Source organism: Peromyscus maniculatus, chromosome 16, assembly GCF_049852395.1.
Source record: "Peromyscus maniculatus bairdii isolate BWxNUB_F1_BW_parent chromosome 16, HU_Pman_BW_mat_3.1, whole genome shotgun sequence".
In the NCBI taxonomy this organism is placed as follows: domain Eukaryota; kingdom Metazoa; phylum Chordata; class Mammalia; order Rodentia; family Cricetidae; genus Peromyscus; species Peromyscus maniculatus.
Genome location: NC_134867.1, coordinates 33,356,713 through 33,381,050, shown reverse-complemented (window position 1 = coordinate 33,381,050; position 24,338 = coordinate 33,356,713). Strand labels below are relative to the sequence as shown.

The window sequence follows — 24,338 nt, the reverse complement described above, 5'->3', positions numbered from 1 at the left end:
ACATTCTTTTAGTATCTCAAAATTAAATATGACAACCCCTGGTATTCTCTTAACTGATGTTATACGATGTGATAAAGAAATAGAGAAAACAAAACACAAATATCTATATAAACACATTCTTAACGAAATGTAACAGAAACAGTTCTGTCAGTTATCTTCATTTCTACAACTGGTCCCATGGTCTTAGCTGGTATTTATAACAGCCTTCCTCTACTACCCATTTTGTGTTTCCTCCACCCTCGGCAAGCATCTCATTGTGGTGATAATCTAATTGTACTGAATTATTATTTTGATTGTATGTTAATAAATAAAGTTGTCTGGGAGTCAGAGCTATTAGAGCCATAGCAAGAGTGTGGCGGTGGTGGCACACGCCTTTAATCCCATAGATATCTGTGTGTTCAGGGTCAGAGCTATTAGAGCCATAGCAAGAGTGTGGCGGTGGCGGCACACGCCTTTAATCCCATAAGATCTCTGTGTGTTCAGGGATACAGCCAGCATTGGAGACATATGCCTTTAAGACCTAGGGGGCTGTACATTCAGACAGTGACGAGGCAGTCATGTGTTTGGGTTTACAACCAATGAGAAGGCAGAACAACATACTTTAAAAATACGAACCGACAGGAAGTAGGTCTCTTTTCGCGAAGCTGGGACAGCAGGAGGAAGGGTGAGATTTTAGCTCTGAGCTCTGACTTCTCGGCTTTCTCTTTTACATTGTTTCTGTGTTTCTTATTTAATAAGACGGTTGGTTACATCTACATCTCATCAGGTCTTCTTGGCCCTGTTCCTGGAGGAGTTACTCATACCTTCATTCCTAAAGGAATTATGCCCTTTGTCATCCTGCTTAAATTTTAATTACAGGACATGGTAGCACCAAGAGATGTCCTAAAGGATCTCCTGTACTCTGATATAATCTTTCTTACCTCCATTGTGGAGAAGCAATCTAATTCCCCCTTGGTAATCTGGTTCAATCACCCCCCTGCTTAAAACTGTTATTCCTTTTTTAGCTTGTTGAGCTTAAGGGACTTAGAAACCTGTAGTGGCCAGGGGAAGTCTGACCTTCTAGTTCGATGAAATATCCTGTCTCCTAGCAGGAATACTCCCCGCTCTGGAACCAAGACTTCTAGGCCAGCAGAACTTAAGGTCATGGCAAGAGGAAGCCAAATTTTTCCTAGTGGGCTACTAACTTTAATAGTAAGTGGAACTGTTCCCTTTTACACTCCTTGATTCCTGGTCCCTTGGATCCTGACTATGGGAGAAACCATATGATGTACTGGACACTTATTCAAAGCATATACTGCCTTCTGGAGAATGCTACTTCAGCCCTCCAGGCTGCTGCCACCTAATTGGCACTGTAACTGTGTCTTCAAAAGGCCGTTCCTTCTTTTTATTAGGCCAGCTGCTTTAGGATGGTGGGAAATATGGTAAGACCAGTGGATTCCCTGATCATGGGCCCACTGTCATACTTCTCTGGCTATGAAGTGAATCCCTTGCTCAGCAGATAATGTATGGAATACCATGACAGTGGATAAGGCATTCTGTAAGTTCATGGATGGTGGGTTGTTTTTTTTTTTTTTTTTTTTCATAAACAAATGCAGGAAAGGAAATCCATCACCAGAATAAATATCTACTTCAGTAACGACAAAGGGTTATCCTTTCTATGGAGGAAGTGGTCCAATGTAGTCAACCTGCTACAAGGTCACTGGCTGACCACCCCAGGGGATAATGTCATATCTGTGGGTCAGTGTTTGTCTCTGCTTTTGGCAGATCTGGCAGTCAGCAGTAGCATTAGCCCGGTCAGTCTTAAAAAGTCAATGTTGTTGAGCCCATGCATAACCTCCATCTCTGCCACCGTGGCCATTTTGTTCATGGGCCCATTGAACAATGGCAGGGATAGTTGGGGAAAGAGGTTGACTGTCCACAGAGTAGGACCTCTTATCTACCAAATTATTGAGAACTCCTCCTCTGTTGAAGTCACATTTGATGAACATTTACAAATATCTTCACATCCTTCATCCTCTTGGAGAGATCTACCTACATTCTTCTTCCCCAGATGTCTTTCTCACAGATTTTCCAATCATGCTCTAAGTCCCTGACCACAGAGGCAATCCATTAGTTACACCCTATGAATCAGTGAACAATCACACATCTGGCCATTTCCCCTTCCAAACAAAATGTATGGCCATGTGTACTGCCCAAAATTCTTCTCACTGTGAAGATTTCCCCTTGCTGGTGTCTTTCAAGGTTGTCTCAGAAAGGGGTTGTAATTCTGCATCTGGCCACTTCTAAGTGGTACCTTCATAATGTACAGAACCATCAGTAAACCAGGCCCTAGTCTTTTCTTCCTCAGTCAATCAATCATAGGACACACCCCATGAGGCTCTAGGTCCATGCCTGTCCACAGCATTGTAATGGGTGTATAAACCATAGGCATTTGGGCAATTTCTTCATGTAACTTGCTTGTACCTTCAGGACATGCCCAGCTCAATCTCTCTGTCTGTCTCTGCCTCTCTGTCTCTGTCTCTGTCTGTCTCTGTCTGTCTCTGTCTCTGTCTCTGTCTCTCTCTCTCTCTCTCTCTCTCACACACACACACACACACACACACACACACACACACACACAAACACCACTTCCATTTGATAGTAGATTGCTGCTATGCATGTCCTACTTTATGACTTGATGACTTGGTATGTTAGATAACACCCAGCTCATGATGGGTTGCATGGTAATCCATCTCAGGTTAAATGGTAAGTTGGTGGCCCATTGTCAAATGTTCGTGTTCCACTAAGGTCCAAGAGCAAGCCAAGAGTTGTTTTTCAAAGAGAGAATAGTTGTCTATAGATGATGGTAGAGTCTTGCTCCCAAATTCCAAAGGTCTCTCCTGTGACTCATCTATTGATAAAGGCCAGACAAAGGCTTGAAACAGATCCCTGTCTGCCACTGCATCTCATGTACCATCGAGTCTGCTGAATCATATGATCTAATTGGTAGAGCAGCCTGCACAGCAGTCTGGAGCTGTTGTAGAGCCTTCCCTGTTCTAGGACACACACAAAGCTAGCAGCTTTCCAATTCACTTGGTATATGAGCTGGAGTTATACAGCCAAGTGATGAATGTACTGTCTCCAAAATCCAAATAGACCTATTAAATCTTGTGCTTCTTTCTTGGTGGTGGGAGGGGCCAGGTTCAATAATTTATTCTTTACCTTAGAGCAAATATCTCTACCCACACTACTGGACTCCTGAGAATTTCACTGAGGTAGAAGCCCATTGAACTCTGGATGGTTTTATTTCCCATCCTCTGGTGTTCAGATGTGTTATCAATAAATCCAAAGTGGTTGCTACCTCCTGCTCACTTGGTTCAATTAGTGTAATGTTGTCAATATAGTGCACCAATGTGATATTTTGTGGAAGAGACAGATGATCAAGATCCCTTCTAAGTAAGTTCTGACACAGGGCTTGAGAATTAATCTATTCTTGAAAGCAAAGGGCTTCTGGTGGTCTTTATGGACAGGTATCAAGAAAAAGGCATTTGCTAGATCAATAGCTGCATATCATGTACCAGAAGATGCGTTAATCTGCTCAAGTAAGGACACCATATCTTGTACAGGAACTGTAATTGGAGTCACTAACTCATTGAGATTTTGATAGTCAACTGTCATTCTCTATGATCCATGTTCTGCACTGGCAGGGTAGAGTTAAAGAGAGATGCTGTGGGAACCACCACCCCTGCATCTTTCAAGTCTTTGATGGTGACATTAACTTCTGCAGTTCCCTCAGGGATGTAATACTGTTTTTGATTCACTATTTTTCCTGGCAGAGGTAACTCTAAAGCCTTTCTATCCATAATAGCCCTCACTCCACAGGTCAGGAACCAATGTGAAAATTCTGCCAACTTCCATCCCAATTTTAAATGGTAGGACTGAGAAAATAATCACAGGATTAGTTTGGGGACCCACTGGACCTACTGTTAGTTGGACTTTAGCCAAATCTCCATTAATCACCTGACCTCCAAAAGCCCCTACTTTAACTGGAGGGCCACAATGTTTTGTGGGATCTCCTGGAGTCAGGATCAATTCGGAACCAGCATCCAATAGACTTTGGAAAGTTTGATTGAATAAAAAATTTCTTAATAAAGAAAAAAAAAACATTTCCATACTAACCACAGATCTCCCTCTCTTCCTTCCTCCAGCCCCTTCAGCCTTACCCCTGCCAACTGCCCCCTATTCCCTCCTCTGAAGGTTAAGGCCTCCCATGCGGAGTCAGCAAAGCTTGGTACATTCAGTTAAGGCAAGTCCAACCCCCACCCCCGCCCCCTGCATCAAGACTGTGCAAGGTGTCCCACCATAGGTAATGGGCTCATGCACCAGAAATGGATCCTGATTCTACTGCCAGGGAGTCCCTTAAGCAGACCAAGCTTCACAAATGTCTCACTTATGCAGAGTGCCTAGTCCAGTCCCACGGAGGCTCCACAGCTGTTGGTCTAAAGTTTATGAGTTTCTACTAGCTTGGTTTGGCTGTCTCTGTACATTTCCCCATCATGATCTTGATTGTTTCTTTACCCCAGTGTATAGTGCTTTTGTAAAGGGCTGTAGGTCCCTCTGGGGGAAGGAATGGGGGAAGGCTAATAATAAAAATTTCAAGTATTTTATCAAGGTCCTTCCGCAGGAGAAACTAACCATCCCTCCATTCAAAAGGTTCTGGGTCTACAAATTGACTCGTTTGAAAATCGTTTCACAGGCCAAGATTCCTTTTTGTAATGATCCAATGGAGACTTACATTTATTTGTTATTTATTTTTCTGCTTATACAGATCAACTAAAGATGCAGTAACTTTCTTATCTATGCCATGCCTGGGAACACCATAATTGATTCGCGAGTACCAAAGGTCCATATTAGTCACACCACCACAGAACTCCCTTTGCCTATGCTGACCATTATCAATCAGGCCGTTATGGATATTGCTTTGTCTATGCTGCCCATTATGATAACTGTAATCACCTTGTCTTTGGTGATTTGGTGCTGCCACCTGGCTCCTGCTTCCAGGCCCAACTTAACCCACTGCATTTAAGCCATCCAACTGAGCAGCAGCATCTCCAACCCTAAGGTCTGGCGCAAGGAAAAGGACGACAACAAAGCTCTTCAAATGTGCCAGTGACCCTTTCACCATTTGGGGCCTCATAAGATTAGCGAAGGGCATGTCTTCTGGGTCTTCCCATTGTGGAGGATTAGGTTTTATACAGCATGTCCACGCTAGTATTGTAATTTCATTGAACATTAAAATTCCTTCATTGACACTAAGCTAAGGGATACCAGGCATCTCCAGCTCCTTTTCAATAGGCCATCTATTGTCAAATGCTTCAGTCAACCATTCAACCAGTCAACCATTTTGACACATTTCTTTTTAACTGTGGAAGCTTCCATATTAAACCTAGAATCTCTACGCAGTGGGCCTATATCAATAAACTCAGCCTCATCCAGTTTTATGTTCCTTCCAATCTCCCCTCTAGGAACCTGCTCAGGATTAAGTCAGGTTACAGGTCTAGAGCCAACTGTGGATGCGCCCTGATGGACATCAATATTGTCTTGTCTGGCATCTCCTTCAAAGAAAGTCACTGCTGTGTTAGCAGACAACAAAGGATTAACTTACTCAGTCAGAGGTGGAAAAGGCACTGTTTCAGGGGGTGGGAGTACATCTTCTGCTGAAGATGGAGAGACAACTTCCTCAGGTGAGATAAACCCCCAAGAATTTGAGGGTTCAAAGTTCTCGACTTCAATAGAGTCCTCCCACACTCCTTTATCCCAAGTTACAGGATCCCATTCTTTACCAAGTAATGCCCTCACTTTAGCTGCTGACACCCTCCAAGGCTGGGACTTGAATTTTTGCTGTAATTCAGCCAACCTTATAATGAGGGCTTTGGTTTGATTTTCTGCAACTTGAGCTCTGTGGCTGCTGGAGAGAAGAGTCTCTTCCAGGGCAGCCTTAGAAACCATTGGACTGTCTGTGTGCATCTGGAGCTGGTCAGTTTTATCACTGAGTTCATTGTTGTCCTTTTCCCTACTCTGAGATGCTAGAAGTTGGTTAATTTTATCATGGAGCTCATTCTTTTCCTTTGTCAGTTTATCCAGAGATGCAGGAGCAACCAAGCAGCATCTTCAGTCTCCTTGTTCTCCCACAAATTGTCAAAAGTTTTGTGTACAGATTCACTGAATCCATTGCTTCTCACAACTACACAAACAGGATAATCACGTGCATTTGTCTAAGTTTGTAAAATAGTTCAGACCATGGGCTTTCAGAATTCTCCAAGCTTCCAGGAGAGGCTTCAGTAACTAGGTGTTGGCAAATTGGAAAGTCTATTCCAGATACTTAAACAATTCATCCTTATACTTTTGTTGCTTTAGAACCACTTCTGGACCAAAATCTATATTAGTCAGTGTTCTGTAGGGGATCAGAACTTATAGAATGAATCTATCTATGTATCTGTCTATGTATCTATCTGTATGTATGTATATAAAGAGGATTTATTTGAATGGCTTTCAGGCTGTGGTCCAGTTAATTCAACAATAGCTGTCTACTAACAGAAGGCCCATGAATCCAATAGTTGTCTAGTTCATGAGGCTTGATTTCTCAGCTGTTCTTCAGTATATGCCTGAATCCTAAAGAAGTAGACTCTAATGCCAGTGAAGGAATGTACTTGCCAGCAACGGCAAGAGCAATCGGGCAAAAAAACAAAAACAAACAAATAAAAAACCAAAACCAAAAAAACCCAAGCAAACAAACAAACAAAAAATAATCAACCTTCTTCCATATCCAGAAGGTATGTCCCAGATTAAAGGTGAATCTTCCCACCTCAAAATATCTGGATTAAAAGTCGGTCTCCCCACTTGAAGTGATTTAATTAAGAAAAAAAATATCTCACAGCTGTATCCAGCCACATGAGTTTTAGTTAATTCCAGATGTAGTCAAGTTGTCAGCCAAGAATATCCATCACAGCCATGACATGTGAAGGTCACAAAGATTATTCTGTATATAGTTTCAGCTACTATTATGGCATAAATAAGAACATATTGTTTGGCTTGCTGATCAGGCATGGTGTCTTTTCAAAGCTTGGCAGCTCAATGTAATTAGTATACTAATAGCATTCGTATTGGATACAGTGTGAGTTTGGAGCGTGATCAGAGCTGTCATACACCATTTAAATGAGATCCTTGGTATCATTTATTGTTTATCATCTCTGTGTAAATATCACTTGCCCTCCTTTGCTAATATACTCAGCAAGAACTTCCAAAAACATGACATTTTTCGTCTTTACCATCTATTGGCTACACTTCAGCAAAAGTGTAAGGAACTTAGTAGAGTCCTATTGAGTTACATTCTCAGTTTCCGTACTTTGTGTGTGTGGGCATTTGGATGGGATACATTAAATAAGTGGAGATTGCCTCTGTCTTAGATATAAACAGCACTACTCACACCCTGTTTTAGGGCAAGTTCTCTAGTTTCCAGGAATGTCAACGGTCAACCTGAGAAAGTGCCATGTGCTACCAGTGGCTGAATGAAAGCCTTTTAGAGGCAGTGATGTATCTACTTGCTGTGATGAGTCAACATTTGTTACAGCCCCTAGTTTGGGAAGGGTTAACACTGAACTCAAGTTGGCCTAACTTCACCCATTTTCGTGGAGGGCTAGAAATGGAGGGGATGGTTTTATCTACAGCCATAAGGAGTCTGTGGTAGAATGCCCGTGTGACTCTCCAAATTGGGCAAAAGTCAACTCTGGTGCCACCATATATGCATAGCATGACAATTTCCGAACATTACATGTGTACTTGAAAATTCTGGGATATCTCAGAAACAAGTTCCTGAGACTATTCCTTCCAAAATCCTCTAAGTGTGTGGGAGGTGGTGTTCTCTTAGACGTTCTGTTACCATACTAAAACTCAGTGCTGTGTTTCTTAAGAAAGCCTGTTGCCCTCTCCAAGGCCACACTTCCTGAACTCATTTAGAGGGCGTAGGGCGTTGATCATGTTATTACAGGTCTTCAACAATTCTAGAGATGTCTTAGGAGGAGAGTGGCTACTCTTGAAGCAAGTGTCCGCTAATGCTGGGAACCTTGGACTTTTTGTTGTCTTCCTGGAGGAGCAAACAACTGAATTTACCTTTTGTAGCATTGTTAAATTCCTTTTCTACAGTTCTGTCCCTTGTCTTTGTAGAGTGTGGGGAACACCACCAAGTGATAGAGGCAATTCAATGCATTCATCTTAGTTAAAGTGCATATGAATGTTTTATAACCAGTAAGAAAATGCACACTGGTATATCTTCTTATAGAGAAATTTTATTGTTATTATTCCATTGTTTTTGATGAAAATATTGTTGAGTGATTTTATTTCTTTTGATTCTGTTAGCCATAGTAGAGTAGGTTCCATGGAGTCTGAGGTGTTTGAAATGAGTCTTGGTACAGGGTTGGTTGAGAGATACCCAATGGAGATGAGGACCTACCAGAAAGAATAGATTTATTTTTTCCAAACAGGAAAATAAACCACAAGGAATAATGGAATGAAAGGGAAGTAGCTGCTGGGGTTGCCATACTGTTGAGATCCCCACAACATTCTATTATTTTTCTGGCCCATTTTTGTTTGGAAAGTATTCATTATAGATCTTCTGTATATACAATTTGATCTTATTTACCTGATCTTATTTGACTATTAATTTAGCCACGCACTTATGTGTTCATGCCCTTGGGCTGGGTAATAGGTGACTATGGAAACAATTGTTATTGTTATTACTTTCTTTAAGCAAATTTAAAAATAGCTGGCACTATGAATTAACCAGGATTTTCTAACGTCAACATCATCGTAAGTATGTGGGTGTATGCAAACCCTGGCCTTCCACTGAGGGCCTTGCACAAAGTAAGGATAGAGTATGTTGATTCACAGTACCATTGTTTGCTGCTTTCACTGTGTGAACAAGGTACACAGGGTGTTATGAATGCAGCCTCAGTATTTCTAATGTCACCTTTACTGTTTTCACCCCGACATTCAAGTTGTCAGTAGCAGCTTCTTGTTTCCACTGCCCCTGGAGGAAACAGATTGCTGAGACCAAGCCATTGTGTGGAATGACCGCACAGAAGCTGGAGAACAACCCCAAGGGAGAAGCTCCTGCAGTCTCTGGGTGTGCTTCACCATTGATAGCTGCTCAGAAAGGAACACACGCACACACACACACACAGTCATGCAATATCACACTCACACAATATATATACAGTCATATTCACACAACACAGTCACACAATATCACACTCACACAATACACACACATCACTTTCATACAACACACAGGCAAACAATATCACACTCACACAATACACACACAATCACATTCACACAACACACAGTCACATAATATCACACTTACACAATACACACACACATATAATCACATTCACACAACACACACTTACACAATATCACATTCATATAATACACACACAATCACATTCATATAACACAGCCACACAATATCAAACTCACATAATACACACATATATATATAATCACATTCACACAGCACACAGTCACACAATATCACACTCACACAATACACACACACATCACAGTCACACAACACACAGTCACACAATATCACACGCACATACAATTGCACACACACACATAACACAATCACAGGAAATGTCCCATCTACTGTTAAAGTAGCTCATTTTCTAGTATGTGACAGATGAAAGCAATGTATCTCCTGGTTAAAAGAAAAAGGTAAATTGGGCTTGACACATAGGGGTAAGGGTCATGCCAAGGTCAGAGTGTACCGAGGTACTCAGGCCACATTACATACCCCAGAAAGGAGAAGTCAAAACCACCAATTCCAAGATGGAGTGGAGTTGACAATCTGCCTGTGACTTGGACCGGGTGGTTGGAACCCATGCTTGCTGGCCATTCCTCAGAAACACGATTTCTTTTCTGTGTCCTTCCAATATGAGCTTTCTCCTGTTACTGAGAAACAATTTTAAATTGTTTGGGGGCATCTGATTCTAGAAGACTACTTTTGTTTGCTTTCCAAAGACATCAATGGCATCTGTAGTGTATTCATGCTTTATGGTTAAACCCAAAAGGAATTAAAGGCTGTATCCATTTAATAGGCACAGCAGTAATGGATGCTAAAGGATTTGAGTATCTTTTTTAACCTTTTAGGGAAGTAGACCTAACATAGTACTCAGTAGATACAAATTTTGGTTGAAGTAAGTGATGGTATTTGTAATATTTAAGGAATTATACTTAAACATAATTTGAGCATGCTGTTCTAAAGTCTGTTTAAGACATATGGTTATAAATAATAAATTAGTATTTATTTTAGCAAAAACCATTTAGGAATTAATTAAGCCTATTATTTTGAATGTTATAGCTGATGTTTTGATATTACAAACCTCAAAAATGTTTCACTGGTATCTCTAAATCCATAAATCGTCCTGCAGATCCATGGGTGGAGGGAGGGCTTAGAATCAGTCTTCTTAAGTTCACTGTGTACAGTCAAAAATATAATAAGCTTGGTAACCAAGCAGGAAGCAAATAGTACAAATACATCAGGAAAAGTCCATTTCTTTTTCACACCCAGGGACATAAAAGATGGAGGAAATTTTGGTACTGGGTGGGAAGGTTTTTATAAAAGCACACATAGGCATAGCATCAAGTGACTTCTTTCTGATTCAATTTCATAAATTGCTACACGAGGAAGCCCTCTCCAGTAGACAACACTCAGAAATCAGCACTTAATATGGCAGTAATGGTTATTGCTGTCATTCTTTACATCTTTAAAAATAATTAAGCATTACTGCACAGGCATTACAAAGTTCCCCTATCACCATTAAGAGGATATTTGAGGTTTGATGTAATTTAGCAAATTACATTATACAGTAGTTAAGGTTTTATGCAGTGGGGTAAAATGAGGAGTAGTTAAGCACACTTACCATACAATGCATGGTACAGAGTTACATGTTCCAGCTGCTGTCAGCTTTGTTCCAGTGTCATTATTGCTTTGCAGGCTGACGTTCCTCAGGGAGTGATTCGAGTACAAGCTCCCCATCTTTCAAAAGTTTCCATGGCAATACAGCTAACTGAGGAACTAAGAGCCAGCGATGTGCTTGCCAGGTTTCTCAGCCAAGAAAGGTAAAGGCCTGTTTTAATTATTCTGTGGGATAACTCACTTTTATATTTATACGCCTCTCTCTCTCTCTCTCTCTCTCTCTCTCTCTCTCTCTCTCTCTCTCTCTCTCTCTCTCTCGTGTGTGTGTGTGTGTGTGTGTGTGTGTGTGTGTGTGTGTGTGTGTATGTGCGCGTGCGCATATATGTGTCTTCCCGTCAGAAGAACAAAGCAGATTTGACAGTTAGACCACTGGAGTGAAGGGTGGGAATTTGTCAGAGGTAGCTTGTGTTCAAGTTGTGCCTGTTTCAAGCAGCATGTGTGAGCAGCCCTCCACCATTTGCCTGCAATGAGCTTGGCAAGTGAAACTACTCTGTGGTCTTTCCAGAACACGTTGGTTGGAGGTTAATTACTGTTTGTAGGCTGTTACGAAGATTGCTAATTAGGATGCAGCAAGATTAAAATGAAGACGTAACTTTCTCTATGAAACTTAATGAATAAGAAAGAAATGTTCCAATTTGAAAACTGAAAGCGTGGATGATTGAGAGAGGCCACCCAGTCCCTGAGGTCTGAAGTCACGAGAACAAGCTGTCCTCATTAGGGACAACCACGTCCTTCTTTGTCCTGGGCAGATGCTACAGAGTCTTTAGAAAGCTCTGCTGCCCCTCACTGTACTCACTAGAGTCTGTGTAGCCTCCCATTCATCCTGTCTCGAAGTTGAGAGGTCGTGGGAATCTTACAGGGATTTTTAACTTTTCCCCTTTAAATATCTTATTTTTGGCTAAAGTCAGTTTTAATGATTTTCCTCTGATTTATGCTATGAAATTAAAATTCTTTTTTAAAAAAATGTGTTATTAGAGTGTGTGTGTGTGTGTGTATGTGTGTGTGTGTGTGTGTGTGCATTCACACACATGTTTGTATGTATACAAATTTGTGGAGTCCATTCTCTTTCCATTGTGATTTGGATTCTAAGTACTGAACTCAGGTCACCAGGTTTGTGCCACAAGCACCTTTAACCACTACGCCATCTTACCAGCCTCAATCTAAAAATTCTTGAAAGAAATCTAGCATCACAGTTTATAGGTATCCCATTTTAGGCCTTCCTTGAGGTTAACCTCATTCTAACAGTGTGTGTGTGTGTGTTGGGGGTGGGGTGGCTTTCATCCAGTTTGTCTGCTGATGCCTCTGCAGCATCAGTACAGGATCTTTTGTTAATGTTTATATTCTGATTAAGCCTCTGCAGCAGGTGTGAGAGAAGTAGAAACCTTCAAATAACCACCTCTCCCCCATCTCATAAGCTGGGAGAACGGATGGATCTCTAAAGCTCACAGATGGTGTTGAAGTGGGATGGGGACATCCTGGGTCGTAACTCAGCCCCCTGCAAACCAGGATGAATTTCCTTGCAGTTCCTTCTGTTTCACTGATAGGCGCTTGACCAGGGAATATATTTGCTCTGGGTCACACAGCTGGAAATTGGAACCTGTATTTGTGTCCACAGAGGCAGCCCCTAAAGTCCTCTCCACACTAGCTCCTGGGAGTCATGCCTGGCATTGAGCCCTGAGTTGAATCTCCCAGAATTGGGGGCTGGGAGCACTACGAATTTCTCAGATTGATCCTTTCTCCCTGGGTTGTCTCAGCCACGATGAAGTCAACCCTCTTCCTCGCTCCTCCTCAACTTTGACCTGCAGATGCCACCTTTGACCCTTCTTTCCTCCAATCGCATGTTCCATTCCCTCCCAGAATGTGTCTGCAGATTTGGATGACTTGAGTCAGGAGCATCCCACAAGTTCCAAGAACATCTTCCCTAACTTTGACTGTCAAAGCACAAATCCTTATGAAGCTGTACAGTCCATTCAGCGGGGTCTTTAATATTTTGGGGCACAACATGAAACATTAGTCAGTATATTCAGATTCTTGCTATTCTTCCTTCAACATAGGCTGGTGTTTTAAATAACATTTTAATTTGTTTTGTGTACATTTCTATGTGCATGGTGCACAAACCACAGTACTTGAATCAGTTTTCTCCTTCCACCATGTGGGCTCTGGGGCATCAGGTTTGGCAAGTTCCTGCTGAACGTGCCCCATGTCTTAGGTTAAAGCCTCCATTCTCCATTAGCAAGACAGAATAGGACTCCTTACAGTCTTGTAAGAGGGGTCTAGGAAAGTGCCCATTGAGTCCTATTGCTGTTTATCTGGGCCTCGGAGTGAGGAAAGTGCTCAATAAATGTTTGTACTATGGTTTTCCCCGACCACATACCCGTGTTTTCCCCATTTATCCTCTACTGTTTGGGACAGTTAGGAAGCTCACTTTCCTTCATCACTCACTTTCCAACTCTCTCTGTCAAAGCCACGAGCACATATGTGAGCAAAAAGTACAATAAATTGCCCATTCATTCATCCATTTGGGTAAAGTATTGATGCCTTTCCATCAATACTTATGAATTTGTTGACTTTATATGAAAGCTGTCCTGTGTCAGAAAATTTGTTCAGCTTTCGGTAAAAGGAAAGAACCATACAGACCCTTGAGAATCACTCTGAGAGCAGTATTGGACTAGATTGTTAAAAATCGAGTCTTTTACAACATTCTTTGGGAGTTTTTATAGCCCCAGTAATTCTGGGTTGGAATCAGTGTGACCACTGGATGGTATACAAGGTAGCAGGTCGAACTGAAGTGTGTGTGCATAGCCCTGGGCAGACAGTGATGCCATGGGCATAGAAAGGGAGAGAAGATCAGATGACCAGAGAACCATTAGCTGGCTGCTTAGGAAAGCTGCTGTTATGCCAGGAACTCCTCATAGGTGGAGTAAAGTCAGACTTGCTAATTTTCTTCCCGAGTACATGATATATCTGTTCTAGGCTTCCTACATGTGTGTCTCTAAATCTTGTGTGTACAGTGTCTGTGGCAATCCAAAGAGAGTATTTGATCCCTTGGATCAAACTGAAGTTAATGATTGGTTGTGAGCCACCTTGTGGGTGCTGGTGATTGGACCCCAGTCCGCTGGAAGAATAGTCAGTGCTCTTAACTACTGAGCCAGCTCTCCAGCTCCACTCCTCTGGACCTTCATCAGCAGCCCACAACTTCTCTGTTCACCTAATCCACACACCACAGAGAATTTTAAAAGCAAATTCTTGAGCTTTGGTTCTAAAGTTTTAGAAGGTTTCTGAAGTAATTCTTTCACAGAAACCTTTGATAAATCACTGAATTGTAACTTGTGTGTGTGTGTGTGTGTGTGTGTGTGTGTGTGTGTGTGTGTGTATGTATGTACTTAACATTTTAGAAAAGTTCACTTTTGTAACTAACATGTAAAACCTAAAAGTATACAGAGTTATGGAGTCCTGAGAAGTTCCCATTGGAGGATATACTATGTAATGTCAGAATGTAGCTAATTGTACCTGTGGGCTTAACTTTCAACAACTCTTTATGGTAGGTGGAAAATGCTATTCTTTGAAGAATATAAATGTATATATGTAACATACTGAGTGAACAAAAACTAAGTGCAATGAGGAAACCGAGTCAGTATCTTGGCCCTATGAAGAGCAGATAATCATATCAATAATCATGCAATATCAATGTTCTATTAACTTGACTTTTTGGTATTTACAAATTTAGATACTGATTTATTCTTTTGCCTTCAGATGTCTATTTCTATTTATTTCATTTCCAAGTGTGACATTTTTTATTACCTGTAGGGCACATTTAACAGATGGGAAAATACAAAAGTATATAATTGCAGTATGTCTAAGTTATGAATTTTCTGTGCTAGCTAGAATTTCCAAGTCTGCTAAACTGATTTACGTATAAGCTATTACGTACAAGCTATTTGATGATGCAACTCATCTGTTTGTTTTGTCCCTAATAGTGGGGTTGCCCAGACACTTAAGAAAGGAGAAGTTTTCCTGTATGAAATCGGAGGCAATATTGGTAAGCACATTTTCACTCTCTATGTTGACTTGATGTTGCCAACGTTTATTATTTATAATTTTGGGACAAAAGTGTTTCTAGATTTGAAAGTAAGCATACCAAGTCTTAGACACTTGCTGGATAGTATGGGTTTGTTAAGTGCTCTGACCTTTCTTCCTGCGGCCTTTTTTTGAGCTCCCACTGTTTAAATCATCATTCACACTCAGCCTTTGCACATTTGATTTTTCATTTCACAATCAGATCTTGGAAATTAGTGTGGTTTCTTAGCTGCATTCAAAACTAGTTATGTTTAATACAGGTAAGGATGATTTTACAGAAGCAGTTAAAGTCCATCCCACGAAGTATTTTCGCTTCTTTATTTAATTTGATACCAGCGTTAGGGAATGACTACCCAATTAGCGTTTTTAATGCCTTGGCCAATTCTTTGAGTGTTGTCATGAGAAATAAGAAAGAAGGACAAAGACTTTGAAAACTAAGATTTTTAACCATTGGGATCAATTTTACGATTGCATCTGCCCTCACCCACTGTGTTAACTGATACCACATCTCCTTCACAGGGGAACGCTGCCTTGATGAGGACACATACATGAAGGACTTATACCAGCTGAACCCAAATGCTGAGTGGGTCATAAAATCCAAGCCACGGTAGAAGACTAACCAGAGGACTAGTATCATCATTCTTGCTGGGTCAAGAGTGTCAATAAAAGTCACAGGTTTCTTAATTATTCAGCTGTACCCAGTTATTACAAAGTGACACCCCAAGCCTTAAAATTATATGTTTTTGTGGCTGCCACATTGTTAATTTTAACAATTTAATTAAAAATATTTTTGGAGTAAGAGGAAGGGGTTTAATTAGCCTGTGGGCTGTTTATACACAGTTTAAAATGTGTTCAGATGCGACAGCTGTTTGTTTGTTTTTTCTTTGTTTTTTTGTTTGTTTTCTATGAAATAAATTCTCTACCATATTTTTTTTTTTTGGTACTGGGTATTGAACTAGAATTTTGCTCAAGATGGGCAAGTGCTTTATGACACCTAGTAATATCCCCAGCAGATTAAATAATCTTTACTGATAGATTTACCAATGAAGTTTTGGTTTATTTACATTTTAAGAATGTTGTCTCCCCTTTCTTACCTCTTCTTATCTACCTTCCCTCAATAAAATTTGTTTTTTTAACCAGAAAGAGATAGTTAATAGCAGGAATGGAATGCTATGAAGGCAAACAGTCCTTCCTACAGCATCCCAGACAGTTATTTTTTCAGCTTATCTGACATATGTGCACGAATCTGTATCCATCATCAAAACCCAAACTGTCAGGAATGTCCAATCATCACCAAAGCATGAAATGCTTAAATACTCAGGAGATATAATGTGGATCCACACAGAATAACTGGATCACCTCTGACCACAATGTGAAAAGCCAGATCACTTCGTGTGTACCACACTATTCCAGATGGAATCTGAAAAGTAACATATAAGGTTGCCTGGCAACATTATCAATATCATAATAGTACAATCTGGAACAACTGGAGAATGCATTGTGAAATGGCACCTTCCACAATCCCCCTCCCCGCAGAATGAGTCTTCTGAGTATGACGATCACTGATGTGAACAGTTTTGCCTGTTTTCCTATTTTAAATCATCTGTGTCAGTTTGTTAAGATGTTATGGAAAGTATTATTCCCAGGGCTTTTCGTGCACAGACCACACTGTGACAAAACACGGACCTCTGCTGTAAATAAGAGACATGAAATAAGAGCAGTGTTTGCTGTTTCACGAGGGTAGGGTGTCATCGATAAAAGGTGGCATGTGTAGATGAGGCACCGATGTGCTGATGACACTGTGCATAGTTCTTTAGGGGAAGCTCCGCACTCTCAGAAGCTCTTGATGTCACTCTAATTGGAAAGGAAAGTGCCGTTAATGAGAACAGAGAAATGCTCAGCGTATAATTACAAGAGCAGCCTGTGGATGGATGCTTCGGTAACACTGTGGTGATTCGTGCCATTGCTTTTTTATTTAAAGAAATTTTATAATTAAATGCCTTTTTCTAAACGATCTTCTCTTGGAATTATTGCTTTTATTCCAGCGTGTTCATGGGTCTCCTTTTGTCTTTGTAAGTTATTTTAATTAACGGTCTGTTTTCATTGTAATTAAGCCTCATCTGCTCTTTTATCAGTTCTACATTCCTGTCTTGTTTTAAATTTGAAAGATGTATGAGACAAGTTTATTTCCTTCCTTAGGTTTCTTCTTCTTATTATTTTTTTCCTTTACATAAATGTCTATCCTTTAGGGTTTTCAAAAGACATTCTGTGCTGTTTCTTATTATAGGAATATATTCATTTCATGGGTAGCAAAATTTATTGATGGTTCAGTGCAAGCAATGAACAGTTCTAAAGAAAAATTATGTGCTTAAAACATTTAGGGATCCATAACAACAACAAAAGGACAAGAGTCAGGATAGGGATTTAAAGAAATGTTTCTAGAACACATGTCAATTGATTCTTAGCACACTGACTGCCTACCCAGGGAGGCTGGCAGAAAAATTCCCAGGGTTTTTTTTTTTTTTCCTCAAGACAGGGTTTCTCTGTGTAGCTCTGGCTATTCTAGTATACACTCTGTAGATCAGGCTGGCTTCGAACTCAGAGATGCCCCTGAATGCTGGGATTAAAGGCATGTGCCACCACCACCCAGCTGAGTTCCCAGGTTTTGATGGAGGAAATAACAAAGGCCTTTTTATTCTGAGTCATTCCTAGAACTCATGGCCTAAATTTATTGGCACTATACAGTGAATTTAAATAACACACACACACACACACACACACACACACACACACACACACACACACACAAAATGTAATATATAGATACATCATATACATATATATTTGTGTATTATAATTTTACAGAAAAGAATTTCATATTGTAGAGCTTCAGATACATGTCCTGGCATTAATTCAAATGCTTTTACTGTGATTTTTTTTTCTTCTCTCCAGTAAGTTTTCATTTTCAGTGTACATCTGTTTGGTTGAGAAAAGGACAGTGATGTGAGAACAAACACATTTGCTTTGAGCCTAAAACATTTTAACACTTATGGGAGTTGCTGGTGGAAAAATCTGAGAGCCAGTGTTTACAGAAAAATGTTCACCCTGCTTACCCTTCTGTGGGGCTTCCTGTTCTCATCTCCTTATTCTTGCTTTCCTGCTTTGCCACATCCCCCGTTAGCATAATCCTTCTGGGATATTTCTGGTCCTTGTTATTCCTTTCACTTATACCCCCTTTACTGAAGTTAAGGAAGTTGATATAGTTAAGGAAGTTGATATAAATTCCTTGTTGACCTGGGAAAAGTTGATTGTTTTCTCAAGTTTGTAGAACTGGTTTACACTGTGTGATTGTCTCTGATTTCCCACCTACTTGTCAGTAGGTGGCAGTATTAGGCAGAGATTCCTTTAAATCTAAAGAAGTTTTAGACAATGAACAGGCGTTTCTAACATATGTTGCTGTGACTTGGTGGGTGCCAGCCACCTCCAGCTCTTAGATGATAACATTGTGGGGCTCTGTTTTAGTTACTCATTCTGAAGTTGAAAATAATCGTTTTCCTCAGGTTTGGTGTGTGTGTGTGTGTGTGTGTGTGTGTGTGTGTGTGTGTGTGTGTGTGTGTTTTTAATGAATTAGTCTGCTTTAGTCCTTCATCCATCGAACAGATATGGGACAGGTATATCAGACCCAGAATTAAATTTTCAGTAATGTCTAGTTTGAACAGAAGTGCTGTGAGTCAAGGTGGAAAACCAGGAGGATAGGGACAAGGAGCTGAGAAACAGGAGCGCTTCGGTGGCATTTGTTCTAATGTATACATGTTTCTGCATTTCAGCGAAGACTTATTTGTCAAGTAGGTTGTACCCTGGAGATTCCTTAGTGGGCAAAATAACCAAAAGTATCAGTCCTATTGGATTCAAGTCTTCATGAGGGAGAGGAGTAATGAATTAAACAAAAGCAGTAAGTGAATAGAACTCTAGAGTAATGAAAGGCAGTGAGTACAGTGGGCATAGAAAGTTGAACAGAGCGGGAAGGACAAGGGCCGGAGCGTATGAGAGCATGAAATGAGGGATCGCCTTGAATAGTTGACAACTCAATAAAGACTTGGAGAAAGAGAAGGCTTTTCTGTGTGGATATTTGGAATGGTGTTCTAGACAAAGGGAACATTTAGGACCAAGGTCCACTGTAGGAATGTGCCTTGTCAACACTGTGGCCGGAGTGGCGTTAGCGCCAGCGAAAGCAAAGGTCAGAGAGGGAAATGCAAAGACAGGGTCCAAGATCATGAGAGCCTTGGATTAGAGGGGTGGCAATTTATTGTTCACATCTGAACAGTCAGTAAAAGGGCACCATTGGCAAAAGCTAGAGCTGTGAAGTAATGGGACATCCTGGTCACCCCACACAGTGGAAGGCAGAGCCAACAGGCTTTCTGGCAGGAGACAGGAATGCACAATCATAAGATTTTTGTCTTGGCTGTTAGTAGGGTGGAGTCTGGATAAACTGTGCCCTTGGCTAAGATTAAGGGAGGGAGTCTGGATTTTATAGGGAAAACAGGGAATGGAGCCCTAGAGCTCCATTTGAGACCAGGAAGTGAAGGAAGCAGGGAAGTATTAGAAAGAAACCCCTCCTAAAGTTTAAGTGAGCATAGTGCATGAATAGTCATGTGAAGGAAAGCCACCAAAGTCACAGTAGACCTTCCTTGTAGCTCGGATGAGCTAGGATTGATTGATCATGGATTTTTCTGTTCGGGGTCTTTGTTGATCTTGATGCCTAGTTGAAAACATTAGGGGTGACTATAGCAGGGCAAAATTCTCTTAATGCGAACTGTTGCTGCACTAAGAAGACTATAAGTGGGGCTAACTGCCGAGAGAAGCGTTTGGGTCTAATGGAGGTTTTGAGTTTATTTATTTAAGTAATGTTTTGAGGAAAGCTGTCATGGGTGCAGGAGACATTATTAATGTGACTATTTTAATGTGACCTTGGACACACTTCTTACCTGAGCTTCATTTTCTGTTTTGTGTAAAGATAATAATGGGAGTGTTCACTTTTTAGTAGCTTATTAGAATCTACCTCTGTCAAGAGCTCAGCAGCATACTAACTAGATAACAAGCAGTAATAAATGACAGTATTTTCATTAGTGGTTATAATGATTAATATCAGAACTATAGGGTAAGAATTCTCACAATGTCATGCTAGTGTTCTACTCTATTTCCACTCAGCCTAGAGCAAAGGTATAATAGACATAGTAATACCAGCTTACAATAAACAAGAGAATCAGAGAAGAGGCGTAGCAGCTATGTTGAGAATGGTAAGGGCCTCCCCTCAGGTAATCCTCACAGCCTCTCTTAGGAATATCCCTTTCTCCAAGCTAGGAATCACTTCCTACCTAGATACTTAAGGACTTCTCTCCTCCCCCTTTTCTTGCTCAAAGTAATCAGTCAAAAGCCAAACTATTCCACTGGAAGTCTGTCCGTTACCAACTCTTCCTTGGAAGAGTGGTGCCATTGTCATCTGGACAGACCATCTTTTTCTCTACCTCACATGAGCTCAGTCAACGTTAAAGGTGGTTTGTTTGTTTCATTTACAGTAAAGAATGCCAGAGGGCCAGAGTTCTCTCCCATCATGTGAGACCTGGAAGGACAGGGGCAAAGCAGACCTAGACCCACTTTTTGTACTTGATATGCCTGGGAAGACACTGGCTTCTTGTGTCAGCTGTTCCCATTGGTTAAGATCCTACTTTCCTATCCTGGTTTGCTTGGGCCAAGGGTTTCTCAAATTCCACACTGAACATCCATATTCCTTCTGCTTCTACTGACCTCTCACCCTGGGATCTGGACTTCACGTCACTTCCTCTTTCCACTTGTGACCACAAGTGTTGTGTGGAGCAGCCTGCTTCTGGTCAGAAGGGTGTGACAGGAAACAGGAGAATTCTTTCCCCATTGTAACCATTTCTTTGACTCTTTAAAGGTTCCTTTGAAGGGACTCCTGGACTATTTTCCCATATAGCTGCACATAGTACCAGTGAAAGCAACTGACTGCCAGGAATGGTACTTGAGGCCTTTGTACCTGAAGCCAAGACACTGGCTCTGTCTAGCAAGCTCTTCATCTTGAGCTTTGAAGTCTCTGTGTCTCAACTAAAGCAGCTCAGATATGCTTCAGAGAAAGAGGCTCCACTCCCGCTGTTTACCCTGCCTTTGATGTTTACCCCTCACCACATCTCAGCTGTTGAGTTCTGTGTCTTATTGTATCTCCCCTAACCTTTACAAAATGACAACTTTCATGTACTCTCTGCCTTAGGTCGCCTTCCCTTCCAGCCAGAAGCCGCCAAGAACAAGGCACATCCCTTAGAGGGAGGTTCATAAGGGGAATGACCCTGGCATAATTCTTGGAAGTTCATCAGTTAACATTTTCTTTCTTTCATATCCTTGTAGCCATGCTACAAGGACAAAAAGGAGACCATTGAACCATGCCTTGTGCCTTTACAACTATCAGTCAGTGGGGGGAATCATGGGTATTTTACCTGTGTCTACTTGTATCACCTAGTTTGGCAAAAAGTCCAAGAAGATGAATCAGCTACAGATAATACATTTCCTGAAGTACAAGTCTTCAAATGTGTCCTAGGTCATGCTTCACTAATTCCCATGCTTACCTAATGTTAAGAGGGAAGAAATGGTCATGTTTTATTTCACTTGCCTATTTATGTTTGGTCCCTAGAATTAAACTCAGGGCCTTGTACATGTTGGGTAAATGCTATACTGCTAAGCAACATTCCTAGCATGCTTTATGATTTCATTTATTTGAGACAAGATTTTTACTATGTAGCCCAAGCTGTTTTTGAACTCAGGATTCTCCTGCCTCAACCTCCTGAATGCAACATGTTGGATTTTCAAGAATGAAGAACTAAGGAATTCTTAGGTACACTAGATAATGCCTTAAGGCACTGAGTTCATTAGATAGTATTACAAATTATGTTACTAGTTAAGAAAGAAATATGGCCATCATGTTTTTGTTTCTCCCATTCTTTCCTTCCCCAATACATTTTGATGTTTACTCTATATTATACTGTGGTTATGTGGTGGTAATGTAAAAAGCAATTATGTGATACATGTCCACAGGGAAATTACATTTACACTTGTGAATTGGAGCTATAGGGAAAGAATTCTTTACAAATCAACTCAGATTGGATGAAGACAGGTAAGTGTACAACTAACTGTAGGATAAAACAGAGTGAGAACATAAAGAGAGGATGATAGTAGCTGGGAAAATGAAAACAGAAACATGAATACATAAGTTGCTGAACCATTAGAATACTAAAGACTAGATCAGGTCCAAAAGAACGAAGTTCAGAATTAGACCTGGACAACAGAAAGTGAGAGTGGGTGAAACTGATGTTGTGTGGTTGGAATCAAGAGTCTGAATGATTCCACAGACTGCAGGGGAGTGACGGGTGGGTATGAAATTGCCAAATAATAAATTACAAAATGTAAACAGCCCTGAGAAAAAAGGATGCAACTTTGCAACCAATCTCAAATTGGAGTGAAGTACTGATTTGAGATAAAAGGATTTGAAAGAGAGGAGAGGAAGAGGGGAAAGAGAAAATAGAATGTAGGGAGAGAAAAGGAGGACATGAAGCTTGAGGTGAGGTGTATGCAAAGTTAAAAGGAGGCATCCTTAGGAAGTGCTTTTTGAAAGATGTGTGTTTAGATACTTGTTGGAATATGGTAGTAAACGTGATACGGGCTAAGAGAGGGGTAAGCACTGCCTTGAAACCGTGACAGTATGAGATGAGTAAAACTCAAGAGATTCTGAGGATAACAGTTTTAACACATTAAATGACCACCCGTGGCAGATAATTAAGACAACAAGACAAGAATTGAGCTGGAAGGATCAGAGCTGGATTTCAGGGTGAACCCTCCAGAAGTAGGCCAAGAGTGCTTGGGCCTGGTGGGAACACATGTCTTTCAATAGAGCAAGACGCAAGCAGGAACTGAAAGATATGAACTTTGGTGGGATTGTTGGAGGGAGGGGTGGTGGGAATGAAGTTTATCAAGGCTTTTTTTTTTTTTTGGTCATTCTTTGATATTATTTTGCATAAGGGAAAATCATCTGAAAATAGTTTTTATATAGACTTTTTAACTTTTGAACGATCTTTACCTCCGCATTTAGTTAATTCAAGATTTTTGATGAAGTCCTGTTCTCTAAAATAGTGTTTAACATAAAGTGATTTCTTTTTGAGATGATGTCTCTTGTACCTCTCACTGTATAGCGGAGGATGATCTTGAATCTTGAATCCCCGACCCCCCACCCCAAGTGCTGTGAGTATAGGTGTGTAACACCATGCTGGGTTCATGTGGTGCTGGTGAAACAGGGCTGTGATTGTGCTAGACAAGCACTCTCCCAACTAAATTATATCTACACACCCAAATAATTAACTTTTGAAGAAAATTGACTGTGCCAAATACAAAAATAATCTCCAAGATTTTGTCAAGCCTTAAGAGATATTGCTCATTTACATTTTACTTCTGTGATATTTTAAGTGCCTTTCCAAGTTTAAATTAAATGATTTTAAAAATATACTTATTTGGAAGTTGGTCTTTAGTAAGGGCTGATCACAGAGATGCACTAAAGGTTATTCTATGTTAGTAACTCTCTATATCAGGGGTAAAGAGCACAGTGAAGGGGCCAGAGGGATGAGGAGGTAAAGAAGGGAGACCAAACAAAATGAAATAAGTATAAAAACCCATTAGGAAACACAGTACTTTGGAAGCAAATTCAAAAATTACTAAAAGTTAAATTAAAAAAAAATCCTTTATTGGAGATGCTGTGCCTTCTGTCACTACTCCTCACTGTCCCTATATTATACTAAGGATTATTACTTATCCTACTTTAATTTACTAAAGCCTGGGGAACATACACTAGATAAATTCTGATTATGTCACTCAAAACAAGGATGAGAACAAATGTTATACAAAGCATTGGTTCCCAGGGCTGGAGAGATGGCTCAGAGGTTAAGAGCATTGTCAGTTCTTCCAGAGGTCCAGAGTTCAATTCCCACCAACCACGTGGGGCTCACAACCATCTATAATGGGATCTGATGCCCTATTCTGGCATGCAGGTGTACATGCAGATGGAGTACTACATACATAAGAATAAATAAATCTTAAAAGACTATTTAAAAAAAAGCATTGGTTCCCATGTTTAATTGTTGAAATGTAAGCAATTCACTAGATGCTCTAGAATTCTGTTCTT

General features: G+C 40.6%; 1 protein-coding gene across 3 annotated transcripts in view; it reads left to right on the top strand.

Moving 5' to 3' along the window:
• Window positions 1-17,114, top strand: part of Arhgap18 (Rho GTPase activating protein 18) — a 219,310-nt gene extending 202,196 nt beyond the window's left edge. For all 3 annotated transcript variants that reach the window (XM_016005245.3, XM_006986709.4, XM_042262169.2), the window contains exons 13-15: window positions 11,042-11,166; window positions 15,001-15,062; window positions 15,620-17,114. In XM_016005245.3, coding sequence (XP_015860731.1) covers window positions 11,042-11,166; window positions 15,001-15,062; window positions 15,620-15,711 — 279 coding nt within the window. In that variant the 3' untranslated portion in view covers window positions 15,712-17,114. The remainder of the gene's footprint in view (window positions 1-11,041; window positions 11,167-15,000; window positions 15,063-15,619) is intronic.
• The last annotated feature ends 7,224 nt before the right edge of the window (window positions 17,115-24,338 follow it).